At 44.1% G+C, this 12465-nt stretch overlaps 1 protein-coding gene across 1 annotated transcript in view; it reads right to left on the minus strand.

Annotated features, from left to right (window-relative positions):
* Nucleotides 1-8943: 8943 nt before the first annotated feature.
* Nucleotides 8944-12465, minus strand: part of LOC115173836 (short transient receptor potential channel 7-like) — a 62385-nt gene continuing 58863 nt past the window's right edge. Inside the window, exon 9 of the mRNA XM_029732284.1 lies at nucleotides 8944-9046. Coding sequence (XP_029588144.1) covers nucleotides 9035-9046 — 12 coding nt within the window. The 3' untranslated portion in view covers nucleotides 8944-9034. The remainder of the gene's footprint in view (nucleotides 9047-12465) is intronic.

Below are 12465 nucleotides of genomic sequence, written 5' to 3' on the forward strand. Positions count from 1 at the left end.
CCCAGGTAGGTTGAGCTGATGTAGTTTGGCTGTGTGGGTTGTCTTTCGTTGCTGCCTCGGGATTCTACTCTAAACCATCCCCTATATTCACCTCGCGCTGTTCAGAGCCTCCTCACTTTGTCACTTTTCCTCTCTCCTGCCTCCTCTTCTCCCTCCGTCCCACTGATCTCCTCCCTTTCTCTCTTCTCCTCCTGTCCTATCTCACTCTCCTCCCTCCACTAATTAGATCAGGACATCTACTCGCCCGAGAGCCACTCTTTCAACTCTCATCCCTGACCACCTTTTCATCCACTCTCTCTCTCTTTCGCTGTAATTCTCTATCTGTTCACCAGTTTTCTTCCCCTCCCCCTTTCTCTTCTCTCCTCTTTCCCCCACCTCTCACTCTCCCTCTATTTTCATGCCTCCCCCACCCCTCTCTCCTACCCCTTCTCCCCTCTCTCTTAGGTTTTTTTTGGTGGCGTTCTTGACAAATGTGTCACTGAGTTGTGTGATGAGGTCAGCCAGTTCTCCGGTGGCCTGAGACTTCTCCTCCAGGAGCTCATAGCGCAGGCTGGAGATGTCCTGCTTGATCTCCTTCAGTTCCCCTAAAACACACACACACACACACACACACACACACACACACACACACACACACACACACACACACACACACACACACACACACACACACACACACACACACACACACACACACACACACACACACACACACACACACAGTCAGGCAGAGTCACACACACACCAACACATGAATGAGTGAAACACACACACACACACACCACTGCTGCTGTTCTATTACATGCTGTTAAGAATGAACTAACATTGAGGAGAGAGGACCAGACTGTGATCCTTTAAGTTACTCTGCAGGATACATTAAATACACTCCCACTGACAATACCCATCCAGGCAGGTAGCATCTGCTGAGGTACATAAAGGCGTCATTGAAGGAGATTGGATTTTCACCTTCATTGACTTCATCATTCTCCCTGTCAACCTGAGCTTTCAGAACATAGCGCTTAATGAGACGCTTCATGATCTTCTGCAGTACGACAGAGAAGAGAGAGGGAGGAGGGAGGGGAGGTGAGAAAAATATGAAGGGAGAGAAGTGGAGAAGAGTTGGTTATGAAAGCTGACCGTAATCTTTATTAAACATACACACACACACACACACACACACACACACACACACACACACACACACACACACACACACACACACACACACACACACACACACACACACACACACACACACGCACAGGCGCACATCCAGCCCCCCCCACACACACACAGGCGCACATCCAGCCCCCCCCCCACACACACACAGGCGCACATCCAGCCCCCCACACACTACACTGAGGTGTTTTATAGAGATGAGCTCTCACACTGTGTCACACTGATCAGCTCTGAATGGTAAGTATTGATCTAAAGCCTATAGAGACTACACACTTAGCTCTCTTTAAGACCCACTCAGTCAGTCCATGCATTGAAACGCTCTAAGAACCGGTCCATAAATATATATAGATGGGTGCAGTGAAATGTATTGTTTTACAGGGTCATGACACCCCTGGAGCAAATGGCACCCCTGGAGCAAATTAGAGTTAAGTACCTTGCTCAAGGGCAAATCAACAGATATTTCACCTTGAAAGCTCGGGGTTTTGAACCAGCGAACTTTCAGTTACTGGCCTAATGCTTTAACCGCTATGCTACCTGCCATCCTGCGTGCACTACATACGCACTCACTGTGAGAAGCTGACCTGGCCTACCAAAATAAATTGTGTGTATAAGCATAATGGTCTGTGAGAGGCACGATAGAATGACCTCATGACAGAGGAAGAGAGAAGATTTCCCACAGGGCAAAGGTGGACAGAAAGACCTTTCCTCATTCCATCCCTCTGTCCATTTTCCCCATTCAGTCAAACACTCCACACTCCTGCTCATTTACTCAGCCATTACCTGCTCCCACTAAATCCATTTCTCGATACCTCATTAAACCTATATGTCGTCTCGTTTTATTTCCTTCTTTGCCCGCTCGTTCCCCTCTGATATTTCTAACATATTACCTCTACCTCCCCCTTCTACACACCTCTCCCCTCTTTCTTTCTTGCTTACTTTCTATACATCTCTCGTTCTCTCGTACCTGGTATCTGGTGGGATGTTTGATGGATTTTCTGAGAGTGGACTCCTCTCGTGGTCGACCGTGGGCTCTGTAGCGTTTGCCCTGCAACAACACAACATGAGTTCAGATATATATATTGCTTACAACTGGGGTTGGAGTGAAAGCCTACTACAGGAGGCTAGTTCTCTGCGAACGCAGACTGACATAAAAGTGTAATCAACTTTGTTCTAAGAGCAAAAATAATCTGATCGGATTTGTTCTGCCGTAAACCAACCAATTGGTTTCTAAAAGATTCTCTGTTCAAACCTCCGCCATGTTTTCAAAATTTGTGCATCTGTTAAACTCCGCTCATTGACCTTTTAGAAACCAATCGGATTTGTTCTGCCCTAAACCAGGCAGCTATTTCCTGCCCTTAGAACAAAGTTGACTACACTTTATGTAAATCTGCTCCAGGAACAGGGATGGAGAGCCCTGGTCTAAATCCAGGTGCTGGTATTGGCAGGACCAACTAGTATTCAGTATGCAGGAACAACTAGAGAAGACAGGCGACCGACCTTGACTTAAGTTAGATTTTGTTGATGCAGTGCATCAATAACATAAGTTGTATATGAGGACGAGTTAGACACAACAACACAAACTGAGAAGCTAGAGAGGAGGTTAGAGAGCATGACAGCCATATGAGTCACTGCAAATCTAGATAAAATCTAATCAAAGTTCATTGGTCGCATACACAGATTTGCAGATTTGTCGCAAGGGAAACAAAATGCTTGTGTTTCTAGCTCCAATAGTGCAGTAAATGCTTGTGTTTCTAGCTCCAACAGTGCAGTAAAATGCTTGTGTTTCTAGCTCCAACAGTGCAGTAAAATGCTTGTGTTTCTATCTCCAACAGTGCAGTAAAAGCTGGCAATACAAAACAATACAATACACACAAAATCCCCAAAATAAAAATAAAGAAATTAAGAAATATCAGAACGAGCAATGTCAGAGTCCGGAATAAAAATATATAGTGTTCAAAACATTAGGAACACCTGTTCTTTCCTGACCAGGAAAGCTATGAGCCCTTACCGGTCACTTGCTAAATCCATTTCAATCAGTGCAGTTGAAAGGGAGGAAACTGGTTAAAGGATTTTTAAACCTTGAGACAATTGAGACATGGATTGTGAATGTGTGCCATTCAGAGGGTGAATGAACAAGAAAAATATTTAAGTGCCTTTGAATGGGGCATGGTAGTAGGTGCCAGGTGCACTGGTTTGAGTGTGTCAAGAAATGCAACGCTGCTGGGTTTTTCACACTCAAACAGTTTCCTGTGTGTATCATGAATGGTCCACCACCCAAAGGACATCCAGCCAACTTGACACAACTGTGGGAAGCATTGGCGTCAACATGGGCCAGCATTCCTGTGGATCGCTTTCGACACATTGTAGAGTCCATGCCCTGACGAATTGAGACTGATCCGATGGCAAAAAGGGGTGCAACGAAATATTAGGAAGGTGTTCCTAATGTTGTGTACACTCATACACTACCGTTCAAAAGTTTGGGGTCACTTAGAAATGTCCTTGTTTTTGAAAGAAAAGCACATTTCTTGTCCATTATAATAACATCAAATTGATCAGAAATACAGTGTAGACACTGTTAATGTTGTAAATGACTATGACTATTGTAGCTAAGGCTAATTGATCATTAGAAAACCCCTTTTGCAATTATGTTAGCACAGCTGAAAACTGTTGTCCTGATTAAAGAAGCAATAAAACTGGCCTTCTTTAGACTAGTTGAATATCTGGAGCATTTGTGGGTTCGATTACAGGCTCAAAATGGCTATAAACAAAGAACTTCCTTCTGAAACTCGTCAGTCTATTCTTGTTCTGAGAAATGAAGGCTATTCCATACGAGAAATTGCCAAGAAACTAAAGCTCTCGTACAACGCTATGTACTACTCCCTTCACAGAACAGCCCAAACTGGCTCTAACCAGAATAGAAAGAGGAGTGGGAGGCCTTGGTGCACAACTGAGCAAGAGGACAAGTACATTAGAGTGTCTAGTTTGAGAAACAGACGCCTCACAAGTCCTCAACTGGCCGATTCATTAAATAGTACCCGCAAAACACTAGTCTCAACGTCAAGAGGTGACTCCAGGATGCTGGCCTTCTAGGCAGAGTTGCAAAGAAAAAGCCATATCTCAGACTGGCCAATAAAAATTAAAAGATTAAGATGGGCAAAAGATCACAGACACTGGACGGAAGAACTCTGCCTAGAAGGCCAGTATCCCAGAGTCGCCTCTTCACTGTTGACGTTGAGACTGGTGTTTTGCAGGTACTATTTACACATGTGGTAGCCATGCTGGTTACACGCTTAACTTCTTTGGGATAGGGGGCGATATTTTGACGTCCGGATGAAAAGCGTGCCCAAAATAAACTGCCTGCTACTCAGGCCCAGAAGCTAGGATATGCATTTAATTGGATAGAAAACACTCTAAAGTTTCTAAAACTGTTAAAATAATGTCTGTGAGTATAACAGAACTGAAATGGCAGGCGAAACCCCGAGGACAAACCATCCCAAATAAAATAATTTTAATCCTACCACTGATTTCAATGGCTGGCACTTTTATAATACGGCGAAATCGTGCCCGATTGCAGTTCCTAGCGCTTCCACTAGATGTCAACAGTCTTTAGAAAGAGTTTCAGGCTGGGTTTTGGAAAAATGAGCCAGAAATTGTAGTTTTTCTAAGTGGCTCCCATTTTGGCAAAAGGGGTTTCCAAGCGAGTAAATGAGTGGTATTTGGTATTTTTCTCCAGTAAAGACAATAATGATTCTCCGTCTTAAATTGTATAGTTTATTTGCATATTAGGGTACCTAAGGTTCGATTATAAACGTTGATTGCCTTGTTTGGATAAGTTTATTGGTAACGTGTGGAATTCATTTTGTATGCATTTTGAAGGAGGGAACCCGAGTGGATTATTGACTGAAGCGCGCCAGCTAAACTGAGTTTTTATGGATATAAAAAAGGACTTTATCGAACAAAAGGACCATTTGTAATGTAACTGGGACCTTTTGGAGTGCCAATAGAAGAAGATCTTCAAAGGTAAGGCATATATTATATCGCTATTTCTGACTTTCTTGTCACAACTCCCTGGTTGAAAATTATTTGTTATGCATTTGTGTGCTGGGCGCTGTCGTCAGATAATCGCATGGTTTGCTTTCGCCGTAAAGCCTTTTTGAAATCTGACACGACGGCTGGATTAACAACAAGTTAAGCTTTATTTTGATGTATTGCACTTGTGATTTCATGAAAGTTTAATATTTATAGTAATTTAATTTTAATTTGGCGCTCTGCAATTTCATCGGAAGTTTTCGAAATGGGACGATACCATCCCACTAATCCGCAAGAAGATAACCAGCATGGCTACCACAGCATTTTGCAGCCATATGCCATCCCATCTGGTTTGCGCTTAGTGAGACGATCATTTGTTGTTCAACAGGACAATGACCCAAAACACACCTCCAGGTTGTGTAAGGGCTATTTGACCAAGAAAAAGAGTGACGGGGTGCTGCATCAGATGACTTGGCCTCCACAATCACCCGACCTCAACCCAATTGAGATGGTTTGGGATGAGTTGGACTGCAGAGTGAAGGAAAAGCAGCCAACAAGTGCTCAGCATATGTGGGAACTCCTTCAAGACTGTTGGAAAATCATTCCTCATGAAGCTGTTTGAGAGAATGCCAAGAGTGTGCAAAGCTCTCATCAAGGCAAAGGATGGCTACTTTGAAGAATCTAAAATCTAAAATATATTCTGTTTTGTTTAACTTCTATGGGCTATGTGGGCTAGCGTCCCACCTGCGGGACACAGCCAGTGAAATATCAGGGCGGCAAATTCAAAAACAACAAAATGTCATAATTTAACTTTTTCAAACATACAACTATTTTACACCATTTTAAAGATACACTTCTCCTTGATGTAACCACATTGTCCGATTTCAAAAAGGCTTTACAGCGAAAGCAAAACATTAGATTATGTTAGGAGAGTACATAGACAAAAATAATCACACAGCCATTTTCCAAGCAAGGACATGTGCCAATAAAACCCAAAACATCATCAGATGACACTCCTAGGACATTATGTTACACAATACATGTATGTTTTGTTCGATAAAGTTCATATTTATCCAAAAACAGCATTTTACATTGGCGCGTGATCAGAAAATGTATTCCCACCAAAACGCCGGTGAATGTGCACATCAATTTACAAAAATACTCATCATAAACGTTGACAAAATATCTAACAATTATTTAAAGAATTATAGATAGACTACCCCTGGATGCAACCGCTGTGTCAAATTTTAAATTAGCTTCACAGAGAAAACACATTTTTCAATATTCTGGGTACATAGCTCAGCCATCACGGTGAGCTATACAGACACCCGCCAAGTTCGGGGCAACCTAAACTCAGAATTAGTATTAGAAATATTCTCTTACCTTTGCTGATCTTCTTCAGAATGCACTCCCAGGACTGCTACTTCCACAAGAAATGTTGTTTTTGTTCCAAATAATCCATATTTATGTCCAAATACCTCCGTTTTGTTCGTGCGTACAGATCAGTTATCCAAAGGCATAATGCGCGAGCGCGGAACCAGAGACGAAAAGTCAAAATGTTCCATTACCGTACTTAGAAGCATGTCAAACGCTGTTTAAAATCAATCTTTATGGTATTTTTAACATACAATTGCGATAATATTCCAACTGGACAATAGCGTATTCATTCAAGGAGAAAAAGAAGGAACAGCGTGCTCACGCATATCCAATCCCTTTGTTGCCAGGCAGTCCACTCAGAAACTGAGCTCCTATTATCTGCCCAGTGACAGGAGAATGCTCAAACCACTTTCTGAAGGCTTTAGACAGCCAATGGAAGCCTTAGGAAGTGCAACGTAACCCCACGGATACTGTAGTTTCGAAAGGGACTAGAAAAAAGAACTACAATTCTCAGATCCTCCAATTCCTGGTTGACTTTTTCTCAGGTTTTTGCCTGCCATATGAGTTCTGTTATACTCACAGACACCATTCAAACAGTTTTAGAAACTTCAGAGTGTTGTCTATCCACATCTACTAATAATATGCATATTCTAGTTTCTGGGCCAGAGTAGTAACCTGTTTAAATTGGGTACGTTTTTCATCCGGCCGTGAAAATAGCCCTAGCCCAGAGAGGTTAACCCTTTTTTGGTTACGACATGATTCCATTTGTGTTATTTCTTAGTTTTGATGTCTACAGTATTATTCTACAATGTAGAAAATAGTAAAAATAAAGAAACTGTATATATATATATATATTTATCTATATAAATAGACAGATAAATAATACTGTATTATATGTTATATTTATTTCTGTGCTGCAAACATGATTCCTATTACCTTGGAATAATGTGTATTATGTCAATGGGTGTTGATGTATCTGCTCGCTGCTCTGCTAAATATCAATGACCTAGTTTTAATGTCCTCTTCTAGATTTACTTAGTGTCCTACGAGTCCTTATTTTCATTTTGGCAGGAGATACGCTGAAACACACACACACACACGCACGCGCACAGACATGCATGTACGCACACGCACATGGATATACACACACAGATCTGGGATTCGAAAGGCTGCTAAGCTTGACATCATCAGTGGCATGGCAAAACAAGACAGGGCACCAAACTGCAACGGGTCCTGAAACCCCTGACAGACACACACCCACTAACCCGTGCACTAGCCCTGCATACTAACACAAACACACACACAAACACACACACACACTCACACATAAACACACGCTCAATAATAAACAGTTACAAACACAACGTGCGCGACGTACACGAAACACTCTAAAAGTGAAGGAAGTTCTCTCTTTCAGGAAGAGAGAAACAGCTGCAGTTCGCGCCAACAAACTCACTTCACATTTATCCCGTCTTCCTGAGGTGTAGTGTGAGTCTGCGTATCGATTGCTCACCTAATGCTCTGCTCAGTGGTGTTTCATAGCCAAGCCATCAGATCTCTGTCTACCCACAGAGGCAGTTCTATAAAACTGATCCTGCCTCTACAAACCAGGTTAAGCATTAGGAAAGAGCGGGCACATCCAACAGCTTCTCTAATACATCCTAAAGCCTTTGAAATAGATCCAATAGTCTCCACAACACATCCACCACCAAAATAACCCAAGCGGCTTTTGCGACAGCTTTGGCAAAACATTGTGCAGTGCCATTCAGATTTGGCACCATCCCTCCCTGGGTGTTCAGCTATGCTTTGGCAAGACCGATTTGTTTTTATATATATTGTTTTTATTTCACCTTTATTTAACCAGGTAGGCCAGTTGAGAACAAGATCTCATTTACAACTGCGACCTGGCCAAGATAGAGCAAAGCAGTGCGACACAAACAACACAGAGTTACACATGGGATAAACAAACGTACAGTCAATAACACAATAGAAAAGTCTATATACAGTGTGCGCAAATGTAGTAAGATTTACCAAGGATCTGCTCAGCACCATTCACAGCAAATTCTCACCAGGTATTCCAATAAGCTAAACAAACAAAATACATTTAAAATTGTATTTTGAAAATGTTCTTATCTTATTACACTGAAAATAGCTTTGTATAAGATCAAACACTTACTAGCATCTACAGTATGTATTGATACAATTAGGGTTTGACTTTTGACCGTTGCCCTCTCCCCTCTGACCTTGAGTCGTGAGTTAAGCATGCCCATCTCTAGCTCGTTGTCGCGGCGACGCCCCTTGGCCTTGCAGAGGTGAACAATGCAGGCCTTGGTGCGGAGGACCAGGTAGTACCAGGACTTGGGAGAAGGCACCATGTTGAAAGGAGCCGGCAGAGTGCGACCCTCGTCAAAGTAGGACATCCACAGCTTGGCACGGGCAAACTTCCACTCTACATCTGCATCTGTCTGGAGGACACACACACACACACACACACACACACACACACACACACACACACACACACACACACGGACATACGGACACAAACAAATAAATGCATGCGCACACCGCACACATAAACACACACGTTGGTACAGTCATGTGGGATTAACAATATTTCACAATGAATATTTGTTTCTATGACAAAACATTATCATAACACGACCATTGTATGATTATAAATGTAAGATTGGATAATTCCTAATGAATGACTTATTAATAGGACTCACCTCTATATGAATGAATTATTAATAGAGCTGACCTCTATATGAATGAGTTATTAATAGAACTGATCTCTATATGAATGAGTTATTAATAGGACTGACCTCTTTATGAATGCATTATTAATAGGACTGACCTGTATATGAATGCGTTATTAATAGGACTGACCTCTATATGAATGCGTTATTAATAGAACTGACCTCTATATGAATTAGTTATTAACAGGACTGCCCTCTATATGAATTAGTTATTAATAGGACTGACCTCTATATGAATGAGTTATTAATAGGACTGACCTCTATATGAATGAGTTATTAATAGAAGTGACCTCTATATGAATGCGTTATTAACAGGACTGACCTCTATATGAATTAGTTATTAATAGGACTGACCTCTATATGAATGAGTTATTAATAGGACTGACCTCTTGTCACGCCCTGATCTGTTTCAGCTGTTTTTGTGCTTGTCTCCACCCCCGTCCATGTGTCGCCCATCTTCCCCATTGCCCTCTGTGTATTTCTACCTATGTTTTCTGTCTGTCTGTGCCAATTCGTCTTATTTGTCAAGTCAACCAGCGTTTTGTCTCAGCTCCTGCTTTTTCCCAGTCTCTCTTTTCTCACCCTCCTGGTTTTGAACTTTGCCTGTCCTGACTCTGAGCCAGCCTGCCTGACCACTCTGCCTGCCCCTGACCCTGCCTGCCGTTCTGTACCTTTGCCCCACTACTCTGGATTATCGACGCCTACTTGTCTTGACCTGTCGTTTGCCTGCCCGTTGCTGTAATAAACATTGTTACTTCAACACAGTCTGCATTTGGGTCTTACCTGAAACCTCACAGTATGAACTGGCCATGACTGACCCAGCAGACTTGGACCAGCTCCGCAACTCCATCTCCTCCCAAGGAGCCACCATTGGGAGGCACGAGGAGTTGCTTCGCGGTCTGATATGTGGGTTGCAGGCCATGGCCGAACGTCACGACCTAGCATTGGACACATTGTGGGAGCAAGTCCGTGGACAATCTACCAGGCAGCCTACCACGACGGTAACCCCCTAGCCCCTCAGCAACCCGGCTGGTAGCAGCGCCGTCACCCCGGTTTCCCGGGAACCCTGCTTACCTCCCCCGAAGCGTTTTGATGGAGAGTCGGTCACCTGTCGGGCGTTTCTCGCTCAGTGTTCCCTCATCATAGAGCTGCAGCCTTCCTTCTTCCCCTCGGTCTGCACTAAGATGGCGTACCTCATCACGCTGCTGTCCGGGAGGGCCATCGCCTGGGCTACGGCCGTTTGGGAACAACAGTCGGCCGTATGCTTCAGTCTGGAGGGTTTCGTGGCGGATGTGAAAAAGGTTTGAGGCACCGGTGTCCGGGAGAGAGGCTGCCTGGAAGTTACTCCAGCTTTGGCAGAATTCCATCAGTGTGGCAGACTATGCGATGGATTTCCGAACGCTGGCAGCGGAAGATGCCTGGAACCCGGAAGCGCTGTTCGACATGTTCCTGCACGGATTATGGGAGGAAGTAAAGGACGAGCTTGAGGCCCGGGAACTACCGACGGATCTCGATTCACTCATCGCCTTAATCATCCGGATCGCTGGACAGCTACGGGAACATAGGAGGGAGAAGAGGTCTGATTGCGGTCCCAAACGTTCACTCAAGGATCCCACCTTGCATCTGACGAACTCCGGAAGTCCCCGAAGGGATTCGAGCTTACCCGAGGTCCTCCAACAGCCTCCCGAACACTGCCGATTTACCTCTTCCCGAGCCGATGCAGCTCGGCAGGGCTAGGCTGTCTACAGCCGAATGTGTGCGCAGACTTAACACCCAGAGTTGTCTGTATTGCGGTACTGCCGGTCATTATGTGTTTACCTGTCCCATCAACAGACCTAGCTCATTTGTAGGAATGAGTACTCTGGTGGGTCTTAAGGACAATTTTGCTTCTCCCCCTACTCGCCCCCCCCCCCTCTCCATGCCACCCTGCTGTGGGGGGACCAGTCCAAGTCTCTCCAGATACTCATCGACTCGGGGGCCGATATGAGTCTTATGGACGTTACCCTGGCGTCCGAGCTGGGCATCCCCACTCAACCTCTTTCCATTCCCATGGATGTTAGAGCGCTGGATGAGCGCTCTTTGGCCGGGTCACCCACCATACCACCCCGATCAACCTACGAGTGTTGGGAAACCACAGCGAGACGATCCAATTCCTGCTAATTGAGTCTCCGCAGGTTCCCGTGGTATTGGGATTCTCTTGGCTCCAGCGACACAATCCCTCGATTGACTGGTCTACTGGTGCCATCGGGGGCTGGAGCCCATTCTGCCTGCCCTGGGACGTCTTCCTGGGGGCTTGGAAATTGCCCAGACCTCTCCACCAGCCCCGCGGAGTACCAGGACCTCCGGGAGGGGTTCAGTAAGGCCCGGGACACTTCACTTCAACGACTGGTATCCAAGAAGGTCAAGCCAGATGTGCTGGCATGCCGCTATAGCCCCGCGGCTACACCCCCTGAAGCCGAGACCTTTCACCCCCGCTCCAAGATCATTAGCCCCTCTGCTGTTCGTCCTCTGTTGCCCCGTACCCTTCATGTTCTTCCTACCTTTCCTGTGTCTAGAATTAAAACCATGTCACACAGCCCTTGGTCTCCTGTTCTAAACATTGTTACTTCAACAGTCTACATTCGGGTCTTACCGGAAACCTTACATCTCTAAATGAATTAGTTATTAATAGAACTGACCTCTATATGAATGAGTTATTAATAGAACTGACCTCTATATGAATTAGTTATTAATAGGACTGACCTCTTTATGAATGAGTTATTAATTGGACTGACCTCTTTATGAATGAGTTATTAATAGGACTGCCCTCTATATGAATGTTATTAATAGGACTGCCCTCTATATGAATGAATTATTAATAGGACTGCCCTCTATATGAATGAGCTATTAATAGGACTGCCCTCTATATGAATGTTATTAATAGGACTGCCCTCTATATGAATGAGTTATTAATTGGACTGACCTCTTTATGAATTAGTTATTAATAGGACTGCCCTCTTTATGAATGAGTTATTAATAGGACTGCCCTCTATATGAATGTTATTAATAGGACTGCCCTCTATATGAATGAGTTATTAATGGGACTGCCCTCTATATGAATGTTATTAATGGGACTGCCCTC

Source organism: Salmo trutta, chromosome 3 (assembly GCF_901001165.1).
Source record: "Salmo trutta chromosome 3, fSalTru1.1, whole genome shotgun sequence".
In the NCBI taxonomy this organism is placed as follows: domain Eukaryota; kingdom Metazoa; phylum Chordata; class Actinopteri; order Salmoniformes; family Salmonidae; genus Salmo; species Salmo trutta.